This window comes from Lepisosteus oculatus, chromosome 26 (assembly GCF_040954835.1).
Source record: "Lepisosteus oculatus isolate fLepOcu1 chromosome 26, fLepOcu1.hap2, whole genome shotgun sequence".
Classification (NCBI taxonomy): domain Eukaryota; kingdom Metazoa; phylum Chordata; class Actinopteri; order Semionotiformes; family Lepisosteidae; genus Lepisosteus; species Lepisosteus oculatus.
Window position 1 is genome coordinate 5,399,458 of NC_090721.1, and position 20,372 is coordinate 5,419,829.

The window sequence follows — 20,372 nt, forward strand, 5'->3', positions numbered from 1 at the left end:
CTTTTAGGATTTGTGACTCTCACTTCAGTACAGATGTTGCATAACAAATTGACCTAGGTACTGTACTGGGCCTAGGCCCTGTCTAATGTTTTTTTAGCCCTGTAATTAATGCAGCATGCTGTGCCACAGTAAAATATATGCATGAAAGCTGTCATCATTTTCTGCTGTTTGAGCTTCATTATTGACAGTAGCGTGATTTAATAGCCTGAATGTAAATTCAGCTATATGTTCGTAAGTTTGTGTTAGTCTGCAGATTTCATTATGTAAAAAGAAAGGATCTTTTAGTTGTGAGACTGACTAGAAAAGCCATACTATATATAACGTTGTCAAGATGGAAAGTATTGGGAAAACAGGATCATCATGTGACTGCCAAACAGTTGATGGGTTTTTTTTTCGTAAACAGCTTCTTTCTTCTCGCTCTCTGAAACTTCACTTCATTGAAAGCCCAGATTTTGGGTCACATGAAATCCACAGAAGTGCAGGTTAAAAGAGCTCCCCACTGGGAGAGGATGCCATCTCAAGCTTCCCAAGCTTGAAGGAAGTTCTGACATATTTCACAGTGTTCATACGTGGAAGTCTGTGATATGGAAAGGAAAACAGATTTTTCTGTCAACCTGTCATCAGCTAAAGCTTTACAATGAGTTGAGATGACTAACTCTAAAGCGACTTCAGTGCTGAGCATGTCTGCAGTCTCCCCAGTCTGTCAAATATCTCTCTCTGTATATAGATACATGTCTATATATGCATGCGTGTATGTATATATAGTGTGTTTGTCTACACTATATTTGTATATTAATACTGTATATGTAGGATGAATAGATACGATTATATTTTGTATAAATGTCATGAAGTATTGATTCATTGACACTCTTCTTTTCTAGATACTTTCCATTCTATGTTCTGGTTTCCTTAAATGACATTTGGCTCAAAGCTGAGGACCGTAACATAGAAGATACTGTGCGTAATGTACATCGTGTAGCTAATGTGAAGGTGCCAGTAAAATTAGCCTTTTCATTATCTTTTTTTTTCCCAGCAAAGACTCTAAATCTCATCAGTTTCGCTTTGCACTCCTCGTTCTGAAGGCTGGTGCTCCCTGGTGTTTTCTGCCAAAGTTTATCTTCTCTTTTCAGGAAGGCTGTCAGTTAATTGCTGCTGTTGCCTGTAGTGAGAGAGCAGTCCCTATATGAAGATATTGCAAAGCTGCAATCATTGTTGGGGAGGGTCCTACTGGATTTTCTGCCTTATCAAAAATGAAAACCTTCCTTTAGCGTTTTTCACAGCTGCTTTATTTTACATTGCCTTTGTTACAACTTGTGTGTGGTGATCTCATTCATCAGAGCTTCTAGCAAACCATAATGCCAGATAGACTGTAAAAACCAAGGCTACTGTACAGTACATACTTTCGATAACTATACATGCAACGTGGCAAGTACACGAATAGCTTTATTTAACAGGGTTTGACTGTGCTTGTTTATGTCTGTGCCTTGCTGTGAATTGCAATGCTTCTTCCTATACCTGGTTAGTTAATTCAGCACCATAATGATAATTTTACTATTCGCACATCATTGCAACTACAAGAGAATCAAGAGATGTATCAGATCGTGTTTCTTAATATCAGCTGCAATTAGTTTAAGGCTGTGTGGTCCGTTGAACCTAGCAGAAAAAAACAGCAGTCATTTACAACAGAATAGCAATAGTGCTACACGGTTTTATTCAGAAGAAAAGTTCATAGGTTCAGAAAATGCCCATTGTTTGGTCTGCATTCATAAGGGTGTAACTGATTAAATGCTTTAAAATGGAAGCACTGTGTCTGTTAAAGAAAAGCCCTTTAAAGAAAACTAAGGTTTGGACTGCACATATAGAAAATGCCTGTGAGTCTCAATGCTTAAGTAGCACAAACTGCACTGAGGTGCCTAGAGCAGCTTCCTGTCACAAACAACCTTGGGGATCACACAAGCCAACTAAGAAGGCATTTGGTTTTATAAAACACTTGTGACTTAATAGATGTTATTGAAATACATCTGACTGCCTTTTTATAATAAAGAACAAGTAATAGGTTTATTCCATGCTGAAAAGAGAAGAGAGAAAACACAACGTTTCGGCTGTGAAGCCTTTCACAAATCCCTCACGCCTGAAGAAGGCTTCACAGCCGAAACGTTGTGTTCTCTTTCTTCTTTTTTTCAGCATGGAATAAACCTATTGCTTGTTCCTTTGCAGACTACGCATGCAGACGCAGCTACCCACCTGAACTTTTTATAAGACAAATTGCCACATTAACACAGTATTTAGAACTGCGTATTTCCTATCATGTTCTTCTTTTTTCAAACAGAAGGAAAAAATGTCACAAGGATCCTAAAAACACCTCGGGCGTATAAATCAAGAGCTTCTACTTCAACCTTGATGGTTTCCAGCAGGGTTGTAAAGATTGTAAGCTTTCTTTTCTGTCTTTTAGCCTTTTTACAAAAGCAAGTCAGACGCTTAATGTATTGGTTAAAGATTTCGGAATAGTGGGAGCTGCCTTTCAAAAATTACAATGGGAAATTCTTTTCAGATGAAGCTTAAACTGGAAGTTTTAACGTCGAAAGAAAGTACATTATACCTGGCTGAGGGGCGCATCATGCATGTCATACTGTTGGTAATGGAATCCAAAGACTTCCTTCTGGCACTAGCAGACATTTTAGTAAAGTGTCCCCAGCTGCAACAAATGATGAAGAAAATATAAAATCTATCAACTTTAGGTAGTGGGCAATGACCCGGTCTGTCACCTGAGACAATGGAAGTTAGTTGTGTGCTGTCATGTGTATGGGGCTTTGTGATTAGACAGACAGTGAGTGGTTGGCACAAAAGCATAGTACCCACCTTTTCACTGGAATAGGAATGCTTATATTCGGAATTCCAGCCTACATTAGGAGACCTTGACCATGCATATTTTGGTGGTTTTCAGTGCTATCAAGACTGATGAACAACAATGTAGATTAAATGGAATGGGTGTTCCTTTTTGATGATACTTTTTTGTACAGTGTATCTTGTTTATAAAAATAAAATACTTGCGCAGCGCAAGTGTCCTGTTGTGAAATTCTCTGCAGGGCATCAAGGTCAGAGTTTTAGACACAAAGTACAAAGCCAAAAAAAAAAAGATCATATGATATTGTCAGCTGCTGTGGTTCTTGTCAGCTGCTGTGACTGTCGTAGCCTAGACAAAGCAATTCATTTTCTTACAACAGCAATTTCTGCAAATGTCTTCTTATAAGGTTTTCCTTTGTGCGTGTAAATTCAGCTACAGTGTATGATGAATTAAGCAAAAAGAAATCCTGTAATGTGTTCTCCCATCGTGGAAATAATTCACATTGTATTATATTTTCTGCTGGATGCTTAATGGATTTTTTTTGTTGTGCTCAAGGGGTTAATGAGTGTGAAGCATATGCACTTCTACCTAGTTTCTTTGATTTATGTTGTCTTCACCACCTGTAGTCATCTTCAGCATGGAACCATAATTTATGTCTACTGCCTCGCAAAAGATAGAGCTCTGATTGGCTAGTGGTGATGACACAATTTAGAGTTGCTGTGCATTGAAATAAACTGGAGAAATAAAGATGACAACAATGCTAATGTGGGCCGCATGCAGTAATTAAAATGCACATGAAAATGATGTATCCCGTGGGATACTCTGTAATGGTATAAACAATGGAATCTGATGTATTTAATTGTCTAAAAACCTCCCATTAATCTTTAATTAATCTAGCATCTGCTTCTCGCCCCTAAATGTTACGTTATAAAAGGGGGCACAGATGGGGAACCCTTGCACTGAATAAATCCGAAGAAAAGATGAAGCAGAAATGTGACATTTTTATCTATTTTTGTTCCCGTTCAATAGGAGGGCAGCCTGCCCACAGGCATATTTTATTTCCTCCTTAAAATAATAAGTTGAGATGCCTCATTGGTCTTAGATATTAAGTTTGGCGCTAACAGCCCAGTTGGAGCTTGTGTAACAAATGAATTTTACCTGCTGCTAAAAAATAGTGAACCCCTCCCTGCTCATCTAGGCCCCTGAGAGCAACTGAACACTGACTTACCCTCCAGCACCATCTGTCTGTGCCAGGATTCACTCCAGGCCTTGCCTGCACATCTGTTGAGGAAAGCAGTTTAACTGACAAGTTATTTTAAAGAAACGCTTTTCACACCTTTACTGCGTTTTAACTCTTCTCATGCCTGCCAACAGCACAGCTTGGTTCGAAGGATCTATATTTCTGCATGCATTTCTGCTTGTAATTATTTTCTGCTTTCCTGCTGTGTTTTTCATCAAGTATGTACTCTAATACTCTAATTAGTCTCCCCTCCCTTCTTCAAAAGATTGGGCTTCCAAGGATATGGAGATTCTTCATATCATACGCTAGCATTCTTCTCCAAGTTGTTTGTGTTGGTTATTTTTCAAGCCTTTTTTTTGTAGGAAACCAGTTACTTGCTCATGTCTGAAGTCTCTTCTGTTCTTGTTTAAATGGCTTTAAGTAGCTCTGACAGATCATGCCTGAGTATAATAAAACAAAAACAATGTTCATAACATTAAGCACATGGGATTAAAACTGGGATAAGGGACTATAAAGACTTCATTATTCAATGTAAGACGTTTTTTTTTACCAAATCCCAACGACTGGAATACTGCATTAGTGGTCAAAATTAATGCTGTCTGGATCAAATTTTACATTTGAAAGGAAATTGCCTTCAGATGTTGAGCTGATGCAATTTGATATCCAAGGGTCTGGATTTGCCCTGGTTCTATTAGACTAGACAACAGACTTCAGCCCTGCATAGACTCTCCATGGCGACTTGCACTTGGCTGGATGAGTAGACGTTTGCCTTATGTCGCAGTGCAGGACTGTTTCAAGCCCTCCAGCAAAGACTCTGTTTTTTTCTAATTTCATAAATGACAGCTGAACATCAAGCAGATGCTATATAAATCAGACATTGATGTCATCACTGCAAAAATTTGACTTACTTAATGAAGGGCTAAAGCCATTACAATAAAAAAGCACTCTCCTGCAAATTGCTGGATGATTGTGAAAAAAGCCCAGAGTAATATGTTGTGTCCCACAAAGTAGAGTTTAGCTATATAAAATGAGATATATGTCCATTTTATTGTCTCATTCAGATTTTATTTCCTTTACAGTGAGTTAAGCTCCTAAGTGATTTCAGTGCACAATATTTTAGTATATATCTGGAAGGACTACTATGTCTGTTTCATGGATCATTGCACAGTGCCTTTCCTTCTAACACAGAGGCGTCTTCACAGAGGCCTGTCTATTTGGTGACAGTGCTCTTTGCATCAGATGAATAATTGTAATTGTTTCCACTTTCCCCCAGTCCTTTCTGAAATGTTGGAATTTGCCCTTTTAGAGTGAGACCAGTAGTGCCGTGAAATGCACCAACTCCATTTAAGCCTTCTGCATTCTGCTTAACAACACCATCCATGCTGTTGTGAATCTGGAGCACTGAAGTTGCTTTTCCGACTGCAAGCGTATAAATGTGCAAGGCAGCCCCAGTGCCCGGGGACGTGAGAATGAGCAGAGCTCACCGAGTGTCGATCTGAAATAAGTTTTTGTGGCTTTTTTTTTTTAATAACGTGCCAAAGCAGGCTCAGCAGTGGGCCGGTGGCCGCCATATTCTGTTTTCTGTGCAAGGCGCCGGCCCAGCAGGCCTCGGCTAATTCATGCAGGCCCTCCTCACTGCTGGAGAAGACAGACTCCAAGATGGCAATCAAGGCTTGATTTGCCAACACATTTCCAATGATTAAAATGTAATTAGCACAACTGAGCACCTCCTCCCCAGCTAATTTTAAGGCATGCTGTGACAGGCAGGCAGCCGGCTGTGCCTCGGCCCAGCAGCAGATGGAAGCGAAGGCAGCGGGAGAGGAAAACCATTTTGTGATGCGACTGTTTGCATCAGAAAACCATCAGGACGCGCAGCTTTTAGAAAGCCCTTGACGGCAGCACATCAAATTGGCACTGTCAGATCTGACCCTGGCAATCTCTGCCATCCTTCATACTGTCCCACACTCAAAGGAAGCAGCCTACAGCCTTAACTCCTTCCACTCTTCTGCAAGTACCCAAGTTTTCTCATTGGGAGACACAGGACTCCCAACGCTAGTATGGGGGCTCACATTGGCAAGATAATAAGTGTTTTGCAGCTTTTAGCTTGAGATTTGAATGCAGCTCCTGGGCTCTGTTTCCCAGGTGTGAGCAGTAGCCGTCATTGTATCAAATGGGCAACCTAATGGAATTGTTCTTAAATAAAATAAAATTTTCAGGCGCGTCTGTGCTGTAAAAGGACATCGAGTATGTTTAACAGTACTTATATCTGCCACTGCACAGCTCCGAATGAATACAAATAACGTGGAGCTTTTTTTTAAAATACAGTGTAATTAAAAAAAATGGGCTCACTACTGTGAACACTAGAAACAACTAAAATGTTAGCATTTTAGTATATATTTAGCTAAATATGTAGCTTGTCTTAGTTCTTGATTAACTTGTAAACATCTTAAGTACCATATATGCTATGTATTTACAGAGTAAATTACAAGCATTTTAGATGTTACCAGTACTTTGAAAAATGAATGGTACTCTGAGAATAAGGAATGGTACTTTTCTTCTGATGTGGCCATTCTCATCACAATAGTCTTTTATAGCTTGAGTTCAGCGGAATGGGATGGAACCCTACTGCCCAAGACAACCGCACACTTAAAACATTAAAGATATTCAGAGGTTTTATCTGCAGGGCAGATATAGCTCTCAGCTGGATATTCTACAAAAACAACAGTAGTTTCCTGAAACAGAAAGAAGGATAAACAACATTTTTGATGTTCAGACACATTGTAAGGAAATTTAGTGTAACCATATTTGGCATAAAGTAGGGAGGCTGAAAGCTGAGTATTTCAGTATATTCAGTATTTCCCTACATCAATTGTACATTCAGTACCAAATGAGAAGTCTGACATTCCAGTTCTACTTTTGCTAAACATTGAGGTCTGAGTATGCCGTATGAAAGACCTCTGTCTAAATACCATTGCCCTTGAATTGCATATCAATTTCACTACCCTTTCTCCCTATGGAGGATTAATGATCCTCGTATTTAACATGACTAAATAAAATAACTATACAGCACTGGTTCACCAGTCAAAGAGCAGGGTTACGCAGACAAGGCATGATTGTGTTTTTAAAATAAACCTCATTATGTTTCTGGTTTTCCTAACTATAATTGTCTTGGACATGCCTGGCCTCTACAAGCATTCTTCATGGTTAGATTCCTTTTTTGCATCTCCGGAGCATGCAGACATTTCGCCCGGAGAATCGTTTTAAAGACTAATTTCTTATTGAATAATAAAAAATGCTCGGGGCCAACAGGGTCGTCATGGATGCCTGGGTTTTTTTTTTTTTTTTGGTCGGTATTGCTGATCAATATGCATCAATGTCCAAAATGTTGTAACGGCTTTCACTGCTGTTCCCTTGAGAGATGCCTTGCAAATCATTTGGATCAACACCTAAGTGGGACACTGTGTAGTTCTATAATAAATAATGAGCACATTCCCAGAGGGATGACTGCCTTGCAGTAATGCCTGCTATTTAAATGAGGAGGCTGAATGGTATTTTACTTTGAGCTGTGTATGATGTCGGAAAAATCAGATCTAGAAATGTTACGTTAATAATATCCTTTGGGTTTGGAACTATTGAGCAACCATTTCTCTTAAACCCTGTACTGCCCTTATATAGAAGAAAAGAAACAGCAGTATTGCATACCAATGCCTTTAATATTTCCAAATATCGCTTTCCCATTGAGAGATCACAATTGTCCCATCCTGAACTTTTATACATTTGGGATGTGTGATGCATGTGGTGGCACTATCTCGAAGTTAACAATGAGCAATTCAAAATGATTGAACGGCTTGTATGATGTGCTTAATATACACTTAATACATGCATCTGGCAGCCTTTCCTTTAGATGATGCACTATAGACCAAGATAGGCGGCCCATTGTGGAAAGCCTGAAAATTGCTATACTAAAATAGGTTCTAGCAGAGCTTTCCTTGCAGAAGGCATTTTGACTGTTGCCATATTTTATTTATTTATATTTATTATTATTTGTAGCTTTTCTTATGGAGCGCAACATTTATAAATGAGTGTGGTTTCTTCGCTTTAAGGACATACAAATTGCTTGCCCTTGCCTGTCAAGCATGATCCGCGGATTTTACTTTGCCCATTATGAAGGCAATTTTTACTGTCGGAAATTTGCATACCTCCTTTCTTGAAAAGTAATGACAGCAATTTCTTTCTCTCTCCACTCGCTTTCTGAGTGTCTCATTTAGTGGCACCTGCGAAACCGACAGGCGCGAGGATGAGAAGTGAAAGAGAGCAGTTGATTAAATCATCATCAAGTCGAGCTGCAGAAAGTCAATTCTGCTTGCCGTCTACAATGATATCCTTTTATCTTAAAGTAATGAGCTATGGCACTTTTGCATCGGGTAATGCGATGAGTTCTATTAGCATGTTCCATTTGCTTCACAAGCAAGGGCAAGTCATTTCGGCATGCTTATATCTCAGCAATCAAAGCAATTGGCTGCATAGGCAGGGAAGAAAGAAAAAAGACTCAGGGTGTTTTTATGGATCACAACACAGTGGAAAAAATAATTTCCCCCATTATTTTAACTCCTTGCTTGCCAAGCGGCCCTTTTCATCTGCACATTTGCTGAAAAGGGGCTCGTGAGTGATAGATCACTGCCCAAAATGTAGTCGGCTTCACCATTTTTCTTTTACAAAATGACATAAAATATGTAATAAAACTGCAGTCTTAAACAACATCAGTGCAGCTGTAGTATTTCAAATGCTTTTTGTATCATGCTTTTATCCTGTGTTTGCTTCTTTAATATATATTCTTTCACTCTCTGAACCAGAAATCGCAAAGCATTTTTATGTGCTGTGGGTGACTTTTATGTATGACTGCTGGCTTTTTCTAAAGTGTATTAAAAGAGAGGAGAGAGAGTGTTAGAAGTGTTTGCACAGTGCGTTTATTGCCTTTGCATAATTTATGAGCTGTGTGAGCTGACCATCATTCGTCTCTGCCAGAGGCTGGCTCCTGGGGCTCTGGAGGACAGAGCTGTAAATTGGATGGCGTGCTCCTGCTGAGCTCGCAGCAAAGTCCGTGGGTCAGTGAGGGAATTCAGTGCCAGAAATTGAGCCGGTACCTTTGAGCTCTGTGGGGCCCCAGCTCAGCAAAGGCTTAGGCAGGAGCAATGCTGGCCCAACTCACAACACTGTCAATCACTGGCAGCCAATGGAGGAGCAAACCTGAGCTTTTTCATCACCCCGGTTTGCGTGCAGCTTTCATTATGGACTCCAGTAGCTTCCAGTCCTTGGCCATATGCTTAGCTTTGGAGACAAGATGCCTTCGGGTATACAAGAAATTAGTTAATAAAGAATTAAGTGGACCTTGAAATTGAAATTGGGAAGAATAACTTTAAACCACCCCCCTCCGTCCCCTTTCTGCGTTTTTTCCTTTCTTTCTGTTCTGAACTCCCCCACTCTTCCTTATTTTACACTAGGAAGCTTCTAGGAATAGACCAGACCTGCTTGATGCTTTGATTCGAAATGGCCATGAGTTTTTTTTCCCAAATGGTATCCGTCTAGTTCAGCCTATGATTTTTTTTGGTGATTTTAATCTAGTTTTTTTTCTGATTTTGTTGAATGATTTAGTGATGATTTGATTATATACAGAGCCCTCCGAAATTATTCATAATGAAGCAGGAACATTCAGCATCAAATAACTGTGAAAGTTACAGATTGGATAATGATTCTGGCTTTACAAATTATATAAATGTTATACAGTAATCTGAACAGCATTGCAAAGAGCAAAGGCATGTTTTTCAAGAATAACTTAAGTCCGTAAAACACACGGGTCACAATCATTTCCTCCATTGTAATTAGTGGTTGCTAAGTCTTCCTTTTTCTGGGAAAACTCATTGTTTGCTATGAGTTTCTGTTTCAGATGTAAGATTTATGAACATGTAGAATTGCTGACCCTTTGGTTTCCTTTTGTGAAGAGCCATCTTGGGTTATAATTATAAATGTTCAAATGGATTGAGGTCTGGAGTTTGAGATTGCCAGTCAAGAACATTTATTTTATGTGCAGTACCAGCAGGCTTCAATCTCTTGATAATTTCCACTACAGTGGAAAGTGGTAGACTGGGCTTTTTGTAGAGTCTTTTATAGGGCAGCCTGCAATGTGTGGAGGTAAATGACCAGTTGCCACCAGTCTTCCGAGAATTTACTGACCTTGATCATGATTCTAAACGTTTCTATTGAACGTTTCCCATGTATTACCCTCAGGGAAACAGGAAGCCTTCAGACACCACAGTATAATTCCGAAGACTTCTCCTGCACATCTTGTTACTGTAGATTTGTTTTTCTTTAATTTGGTTTAAAAGAACACTTAAAGCTGTGAATATATGCGACCCTCTTAAATTCTGAAAATCAATTAATTCTGACAATATGACTTTACTCTGTGCATTGCTGCTGTTATTACAGTATAACATTATTTGATTTTTTTAAAGTGAGACACAACATTCAGTCCATATCTCATTCTCTTTTTATGTTTTGTGTTCCTTTTTCAGCAAGGATATGAATAAATTGGGTGGGAACCGTGTAATATACAGATCTAAAAAGTGTGCATAATTTTAGAACATATGAAAGGTTACAAACTAGAGAAGGCCATTTTGCAACATTTTGCAACTTTTAATATTGTCTATAATTTCTAAATGCATTATTGTTTTATATGTTATATATTGAAGAGTTAAATTTTGACCTGCATTTCACTGTGCATTCATCACCCATTCATTACTGTACAGTCACTAATCCTTTATGTCTAACACATTGTAAGAAATAAGATACAGAACTCAGTGACCTGATTATATAACTTTTGTGTTAAACACCGAAATAAACAGTTTAGAATAAGTAATCTTACTCGCCATAGATTATCCATTTTAAGCATCAAATACAAGCTTACTCTTTCTGTGAATCATGTGTAAATGGGACATCTTAATATTTCATTCCATGTCTCCCTAGAGTTTCAAACTCTGATACTCATTTGCTTGCATTTTAAGAATAATTTAAGTATTTAAATATCATTTATTCCATAATCAAATTCAGATCTCAGCAGAATAGAGCCTCTGTTAGGTTTATACAGTACCTCAGGTATTTAGCTATTAAATACTTCTTTAAAAAAGCAACGTATGGCTGTTTATTTAATAGTTGGTGATTTTGGAAGCTTAAGAGCTTCACGTTTAGTGAGCGCTCAAGCTTCTTTTTCATTTTTTTCTCATACTGTTCAAATGTAACGGAAATAAAACGGCAATAGAGTAAGCAAGAGCAGTAAATACATTTGGACGGTAATGTGGTGGCAGAGAACCTCTGTCGAAATGGACATAGTTTAATGAGTTATGGTGAACTGACCATGCCCTTCTTTTGTCTTGCAGTGTGACAGCGAGAGTGACCAAGAAGAAAAGGTAGGGGATACATGAGCTTTTTCCAATTGACTAGATCTGCAACTTAATGAATAACCTTGTTCATACTGTGACTTCAGGAAGGATGCTCTGTAAGACTTGTATTAAGTGTGAATTTCTATTTAATTAGAATTAAACAGCTAATTAATGACTGTGAGATAGCCGCAATTAACTGTGCATTAATTATGAATAACTAACTGGCATGCAAAATTTAAATTGAACAGTTATGAAGCGTGTAGGAATGCTTCACACATAAGTAAGGTGCAAACAAAACAGCATGCTGCTGTGTGTATCTATATGGGTGTGTGGATATTCGTCTTGTAGATTTTGTCTGGATTTGTGTTAACTGATTCAGCTTCATGGAAACTCTTCAAGTCTAGATGTGTTCCACTTTCAGGGACATTTGAACACGAATGCAGTATCTCCCACTAATTGTACGTGTTTTGTTTAGCATGGGGATTTCAAAAACATTTTGAAGTCCCTACTTTGTAGAAACATGCAAAATCCCCAAATACCTTGTATATTGCATCAATCTTTGTAGCAGTTACTATGACCTGAAACAGAGGCAAAGGTCTGAAGTGTACCTAACTTTAGCTTTCCAGACAGAGTTTGAGTCTATACATCTTCATATAGATGAGCACAGCCTTACAGATGCAGTCTGTACTCTCACATGCAGTAGATTTATGCAAACTGTTTTGCATCTTCACCTCTTCGTGTGACAATTAATACCCCGTACAGAGCAATTTGATTGGTCAACATGTGTTGAATCAATGGGACTTCATTCAGTTCCCATATAATCCTGTTTTCAACATGTGATAAATGTGCAGATCTTATGCCGTGTACAGTATATGACACTTTATTCAAGGCATTTTAATTATTTTGTTGTTAGTTCGGAAGCTGCTTTAACATTCCTGCTACTAGGAAGATGTTTTACTTTATTCCTGTTGAGCCCCCTGGGCCCATGATTTTAAAAGAGGTGCCAGATCCAACTCTCATCCGAGCCAGAGCCACCAGCAGACAAATTTTGTGTTTAGAAAAATCATGGCGGTTTCAATGATAGACTGAAACATTTCTCATTAAAAGCTCAAATACTAAGAAAACAAAAAGATTTTCACTGGAATATTGAAACTTTATAAAATTATTTGTTCTAAGAATAATTATGTTGAATGAGGCAGGTTTTCATCTATATTTTGTATTTTCATTTTAATGTACATATGTTAAGCTTATGAATAAATATGTACGCATGTTTAACAGCACATGGGGTTGCTTCCAGGCTGAAGATAGTTTTACAAGGTCGGTTCACGTTTTTCAGTGGATACACAATCATGATGATTTCAGTTAGCTCATTCCCAAATCCTGCCTCAGACCCGAATTTAACATAATTTCATAACCATTTAATCAATTAATTAAATTAATATAATTTCATGATACAAGTTTTAAGAATGAGAGATTGTAGTTGTGTTGTAAGATAGTTATATGACAATAAGGCACAATAATAATAATAAGTTCTGACAAGGGTTTCAAAACCTGGCATTGACTCTACCATTCTACTACACATCTAGATTTGTTTTTTCTTCGACACTACTTGTTCTTATTAAATTCCACAAGCTCATAACCTTTCAAACAATTATTTACAAACTCAATTTGTGTATGTTTGGCAGGCAGCTGAGCAGTCAGTTCTCGGTGTATCAATTTTAAAGCAAAGGGAGATGCACAAGCACCCAAGTGTGTTACAGTGCAAAACGGGCCTGTGGAGAAAGACGATTGTGCTGAATATGGAAGATCACTTTAGTTTTAACAGACTTCCTTATGCCTTGGATTCTGTTGACAGAAATGTACTGTTTTCATCCTGGGAAATCCACTTTCTTCACACTTAAAAAATAATAATGCATCTCCTAAAAGCAGTGCAATTTTTTTTTGGAACTTAATTAGATTAATCAAAATAAAATTCTAAATATACATTTATATTTTTCGATTAAAAATCTCAATCTTAACTCTTCACTTCATTCATTGAGGTTTTTGTTTAATCTCTGACACCCTGGGTCAGTAGCCTTCCTATTTGTGCAATGCCGTCAAGTACCATGACTGAAGGTATATTCTTTTTGTAGTTCCGTGTAATTGTTAGATATTTCATTTACCTAAAGCAAGCTTCCCTAATTCCCTAAAACATGCATATGTTATATAGGTCTTCTTCAATCAGCAGCAACTTCAGACCTATACCTGAGTGCTAGAGTGGTCAAGTTAAACCGCCACCAGAGTGGTGGCACTGTGGCTAAGGATCTGCACCTGTGGCTGAAAGGCTGCCGGTTCAAATCCCGCGGCCAGAAGAGGAATCCTACTTCGTCGGGCCCCCGAGCATGGCCCTTAACCCCAGCTGCTCCAGTCGTATAAATGGCTGACCCTGCGCTCTGACCCTCCTGTGTGTCTCATGGTGAGCAAGCTGGGGTGTGCCAAAAGACAAATTCCTAATGCAAGAAGTTGTATAGGGCTAATAAAATTATCTTAATTGCCCCTAATTTAACTAATCTGACCCTGCTCCTGAGGTCTTGTGCTGTTTATAATTTAAAGAGACAAGTTTGCTTGGCTATTGCAAGGGACAGTGGTCTACAGAACGTGGAGCACAGAAAGCAACAATATTGGCCTGCCTAGCGTAAGAGAAGTATAATTTCTATCCATAGTCCTTAACCATATTTGTTTGGACCTTAAAAGGTCAAATTAATAATTAAAGACCTGTCTGGGTTAAGAAACCCTTGTAATGGAAATTATAGGTTCACTGCTTTGATGTAATACATATTTAAAATGAAATATTAGTTCCATGGAATACTACCCTCTTAGGTGATAAAGTATTATAATTATAAATTTGGGGAAATAATAATTATTTTGAAAAAAAAATCTAGAGCCATTTAAAAGGTCACAACAGGCTGCACTTTTTGATGGGTAATATGTGATCTGAATGCACTATGCTTACTGATGTGTTAAGTGGTAATATTTTAATAACATACTTTTATTACATACTACATCATATTTGTTGTTAATTGTTTTTTCCTTATTTCAGTGTTTTTTCCACGGTCAGTTAGAAGTGTTGTTCCTGTATCTGAATTCTAAAAGTAAGAAAACTAACAAATGCAGGCTACCTTGCTGACGTGCAGAAATACTCATATTTTTAGATATTTTTGGGTGCTGTACAGAAGTTGTTTTGGGTTTGTGTAATGATCGCTGATGATGCAGTCTTCTCTGTGGTCATTGCAAATTCTGATTTTCTCACTGTGTTAAGTGTGCTAAACACTCTTCAAAGAAGATGCTTTATGTGACTGCGAATGAAATGTGCAGCTTCACAGGTTTTTTTCACAGTTTCTCTACAACTCTTCACGTTGGTGCAATGTTAGCTAACGTTTGTCATTTTCAGTCATGTTACCAGTGAATGTGTTGTGCCTTCTGTCAAAAGTTAATATCAAGGAGTGCTCGAGAGCTCTGATGGTTCATGATATGTGATGAATTAATTCTTAATGAACAAATTTAGGACACAAATTTGTCCTGGCCTGAAAATGTTTTGTTTCTTTTTTAATGATTTATGGCTATATTGTATATTACATTTTCAAGGGATTTAAATATTATTATATTGCATATTATTATATCTGCATAAAAGGTATCAGAACCTGATAGCATACTGCCATTGTGGATACAGTAGTTTCTTAAATGCAATTCATGAGCAACTCTCCTTCACTGAAGTGTAAGAAAACGTTTTGTGCTGGCATAGGACATATTGCCTGGAGCAATCGTTGATTAAGCAGATAAACGTCCTGAAAGTGAGAAAATTTCAAACAGCAGCTAACACACAGTAAGGATCTTAATTTAATGATACCAGCAGGTATGAAGCTAAATGTGTGACTCACACCTCATGCTTTGATTTTTTTCTAAGAGTTGTGCAGCTTGACATCATACATTTGTAGTGTTCCTATAATTATGCTGTGCAGGCCATAAATGCATTACACACCATCTTCATATTTGAGGATTGTTGTCTTGAGTGTTTCAGAAGAGGGTTAACACTACAATGGAAGCAGTAAAACATTTTGTAATAGTGCAGCTTGTGGGCTTATTTTTGGATTTGCTTAAATAGGTTTTTCCAAGTACCGAAAGAAAATAGGCACTGCACCGATACCAGTGCCCTACCTTTTCTTTCAGTGCTGGTCATAATCTCAAAAGATATATAAAGATATAAGGTATATTCACACCTTATTGTCTACAGTACGAGCATTGTAATCAAATTTGATTGCAAATAGTTGAATGCATAGTCTTTGCAAAAGTCAAAAATAGCAGTTTAAAAATAGACATTTCTATAAGGAGAAAAACTTTGGCAGCACTGCCATAACCTTTGCTAGACACATGTACCACATGTTCAGACCCTCCCTGTCCTCTGTCTGTACCTTCCACAAGGGGGTTGGAGGCGTATGCTGTGCTGTTAATTTGAATTCAGCATAGGCAGTCTATTTACAGAATGCAGGGGACACCATCACTTTAGCAGGTCAAGCATATTCAGATGAAGACAAATGTTGGTTATTTGATTTCCTTAAAATCAGGAAATGAAAAAAGTGCTCTCCAGAGAAATCATGTTCCGCCTGACTTGAGAACTGGACGGAGGCATGTAGCCGTGATCAGAACAGCCACTCATCTCACGTTTTTATCTCTGAAGGACGGTCAGCACTGTCAGCTCGCTGACATGTGCATTATCCTTGTCATTTTAAACAAAGTGACCTGTAGGAAGGAGCGCTCTGCCGTGACATGATAATGGGCTGTTGGATGACAGATAAAGTACACGCTATAAAGCAGCCCTTGTAGTAGTATTATTATTTTTTTGTTGTTTAACTGACAACCTAGAACTTCCCTTTTTTCCCCATAGACATCAAAGCCTGTTCATTTTTAAAAAGAGTTTTGCGAAGAATGGAGAACCTGTGAGAAGCACTGTGTGGCTGACAGGCAATCACAATTAGTTTGAATCACACGAAAACACATTTAATAAAGGATATTTGCGAGAGAAAAAAAAAGAAAGGCAAGGTTTTGGTAAATAGCTTAAGCTGTGCTTTTAGGATGCAAATCTGTCTGCCTTTGTGTGTCTGTGTACGTGTGGTTAAGCTGAGTGGAAACCCAAGGAAAAGGGACAAGCAAATTGGAAGAAGGATTTGGGGTTTGTTAGTTTCTTTCAAGTATGGGCATAAACTCTGGTCCTGCTCTACAAGGCAGACAGTAAATACACAATCCAAACCAATAAGGGCAGAGAGACTTTCATTTCATTTTGCCAATGATTGTTTTTCTACTGACAAGTTCGCAGCAGAGACGTTTTTTAAAAATACCCTGCCTTTACTCTGTACAGTACGTTGGTTCCAACACTAGGTTCTTCTTGTGAGTGAACTGGTTCTCAAACACAAGAAAAAATCTGTACCTACGAGCCAGATCTTATAAAACACAGGATAGGCTGGATCTAGACCTGGATTTTTTTGTCATTAAGTCTTCAGCTTAACATTCCAAGCACTACAATCACAGTTGATGAATTTATTTTCTGCCCCAAGATCTATGGGATCAGGTGGCATTTTTATTAGATGTAGCAGGTAGGATTTACTATTCATTTGGACTAACTTGAATCAGATTAATGCAGTGAAATTACAGGCTAGGCTGCTAGAGACAGAACCCTTATGTGAAGGTGCCTTTGGTTTATCACTCACGGGTATAATATCTGTTTTCTTGTGTGAGGGGATACAGTTCAAACAACACTTTTCAGGCAGCTGGAATGAAGGAGAGAAAAGCATCACTGCTTTTAGATCCGGTCACAGTTGAAGCCAGTTTCATCATTTGTATTGTTTTTCTTTTTGCGATGCAGCAAAAATGTGCGCTAAACTAAAATCAAGTTTTTGTCCTGCTGCTTAATTTGTGATTGGTAATCAGACGTCTATGTCTTTATATTGTGCATTGTTATTGAAGCTGCTGGAAAGTGTCAGATAACAAAAACACATGAATGGAAGCCTTTGAGAGACATTTTAAGAAAAACGTTTAATGGCGGCACGTACAGTTTAGTGAAGTAGAGATAAATGACAATATTGTGATTTTTATTCTATATAGACTGCAAAATGCAGCTGTAAACTACAAATAATGTGTGTGTATAGTATAGATATATATATGTAGAGCATATTTATATAGTGTATATACAGTATACACACTATATAAAAATAAATACATGTACCATTAATTTACAATTATGGTGTTTGGCACATATGCCAAAGAAAATATTTTAAAACATTACCATGTACGTTTTCAGATAAAATTTACAGTTAAAGAAAAAATTCAGATTTTTGGATTTGAAACCAGAACCCTGAAGATGTGAATGGCATGAGGTAAAATCAGGTCTGTGCGTGTATAAAGAGTGGAGTGTACAGATTTAACACTGATTGACACTAGAACAACACCTCTTTCTCCAGAAGAGTGACTGGCTGTATTGAGGAAGCCATGTGGATAAATGGGTATTTTGTTTAAATTAACAAAATCTCCATTGACTGACTCCATGTGTCTTTGCAGGAAGTCTTAAGTAACTGAGTCATCACAATTTTATTCTTTGGAGCAAAGTATGATTTAAAGAGGGGTCTGAAAGTATTGAAAAATTCGCCTACCTGTAGTTGCTTAATCGGACACTGCCATTTATACCCTGCTCTCTATATGAGTATTGAATCAGGTTGAATGGTCACTCTTTGTTTTTCTTGAGTGATGAAGCAGAAGAAGGCTGTATCTGGTTGTTACACTTAACTAAAAATATTTTACAGCAGCATCCGTTCAGGAGGAAATAAAATACACTAAGTAGTTCACTGTATCAGCATCCATTATAAGACAAGGAAGTAAAGAAATATATGCTTTATTATGTAACAAAAATGCCTTTGGAACAATGTACGAAAGGTAGTACCTTTGAATGTGGTGGAATTGTATGCGTTTATCCAGGCCTGCATGAGAGGCAAGAGTTCTAAGAAGGTACTTCAATGAGGCTTCGAGAGAATGTTTGTCCTTGACACAAAATAATGATCTGTGCACATAATTTATTGCTAAGATGTTTACAGTGTTTACCTTCAGGCAATTATAAGATGGTTCTTTATATATTAAGTGAAAGACATGCATTTCTCAATCATTTGGAACGGTGTATAAAGCATGTTATCTCCCCACGGAGCCCTGTGAGTAATAAAATAAGAGCGCGCCGCTTGTCAGTGTTAAAAGATTGTGTTTTGCTCTGCTAAAGGTAGAGTATAATGTTTACAGGCTTGAGTGCGTGCTCGCCAGGCCGAGGCTGAAGCTGATTGCACTGGAGTGCCCTGTCAGCCAATGATTTGTCATGTATTTTATCATCTCTGTCACTCTGCAGAGCGTTGTCATAGGTAACATATCACCCCTTCCCTGCTTTGTACCCATTTCGTGTAGAAAATTTGTATTTACTTTGGGAGTGTAATTTGTTCCTCATGGATAATACGACCCTTAGCGGAGCCGGATCATGGGTTAGTTGAAGTGATATTTTCCGGTAATGGTAGTCGTACATCATTGCTGTCAGCTCGGGTTAGGAGGCAAGCACATTACAGCTCCATTTTAGCACTGCAGGCATCTGGGATTATTTGCCATAACCAAGTATGACATGACCGCTCTACAGAGTGCATTAAAATTTTACTAGCTTCTTGAGCAAGTTCTGTGGCTCTGGACTGTGCTTTAGGCTGCCATAATGATGGATACCTCTAAGGTCTTAACATCCCTCGCCAAGGTTACCCTGTGTGAGCGACCTACACTGGTACTCAACTCCCTAAAGGCAAAGTCCCCTCTTTCAAAAGCTCAGTGTGCTGACCATTTCAAATTTTCTATTCTACTGCACCTGACCTGGTAGCTGATGATGGGTTTTTTTTAATATGAGGTTAGCTGTTTATTAAAATAAAGATGCACCTCGTCATTTCTTCTCAAAGCGAATTTTCGTTTTCGTTTGAATATAAAAATACCATATGCCCATACCTTCATGCACACTTTTATGTCATATGTCTGATTAACAGTAGCTCTGACAGTAGTGTGACATGTAGGCAATTGCTGGTAGCTTTTTTTTGGGCTCTCTCTGAGTTTTCAGACATGCATTGTTTTGCAGGAATGTGGGGAAGTATAGTTAAAAACAGAAAATGGTTCAATCGCAAACCTATCCAGTTAAGAGAACATTTTCAGGCCAAGATCCTGATATATAAAATATATATTATATAACTATTATTGCATAGTTATGTTTCTGTTTCTTAATCAGCAGAGCTCTTATTATGTCCTGTAAGTTTGGCTACCAGGCAAGCTCATTAGCCCTGCTTAGACTAGAAATTGATGTGTAGCCCAGATCTCCCAGATTGCATTGGCAGGGCCACTTTCAAAAGCCTGGGATTGATGGGTACAGGAATGCCAATGACTGTGCCAGTGCTCTGTGCATCCTCTCCATTGATCGCTCGATGCTAATAGGCAAGAGGCAGCACAGCATTGTGGGTGTGTGCAAGGGCAAGGCCCTTTGTGCTCCCCAGCCATTTTCACATCTGATTGGCACTCAGCTAATTAAGTGAAACTGCTTTAATTGAAAGACATGACTGTGGCCCTTGGGAAGGCGAGGCTGTAAATGACCAGGTTTTTAGACATGGCACTGCCTGGAAAAAGAAAGAAATGAAATCAAACAGCCTGTCTGTTTTTCTGGCATGGAGGTTTTATTGTGACGATTGTTCAGCCTTAAGGTAAAATAATATGTTTTTGATGTTGCTAATAATCGGGAGCCTGCATGTGATATTCTTGCTTGCACATA

The 20,372-nt window shown here is 38.3% G+C and overlaps 1 protein-coding gene across 14 annotated transcripts in view; it reads left to right on the plus strand.

Annotated features, from left to right (window-relative positions):
* auts2a (activator of transcription and developmental regulator AUTS2 a) overlaps positions 1–20,372 on the plus strand; it is a 319,096-nt gene that overhangs the window by 189,046 nt on the left and 109,678 nt on the right. For all 14 annotated transcript variants that reach the window (XM_069184560.1, XM_069184558.1, XM_069184559.1 and 11 more), the window contains one exon: positions 11,516–11,545. In XM_069184560.1, the coding sequence (XP_069040661.1) occupies positions 11,516–11,545 (30 nt within the window). The remainder of the gene's footprint in view (positions 1–11,515; positions 11,546–20,372) is intronic.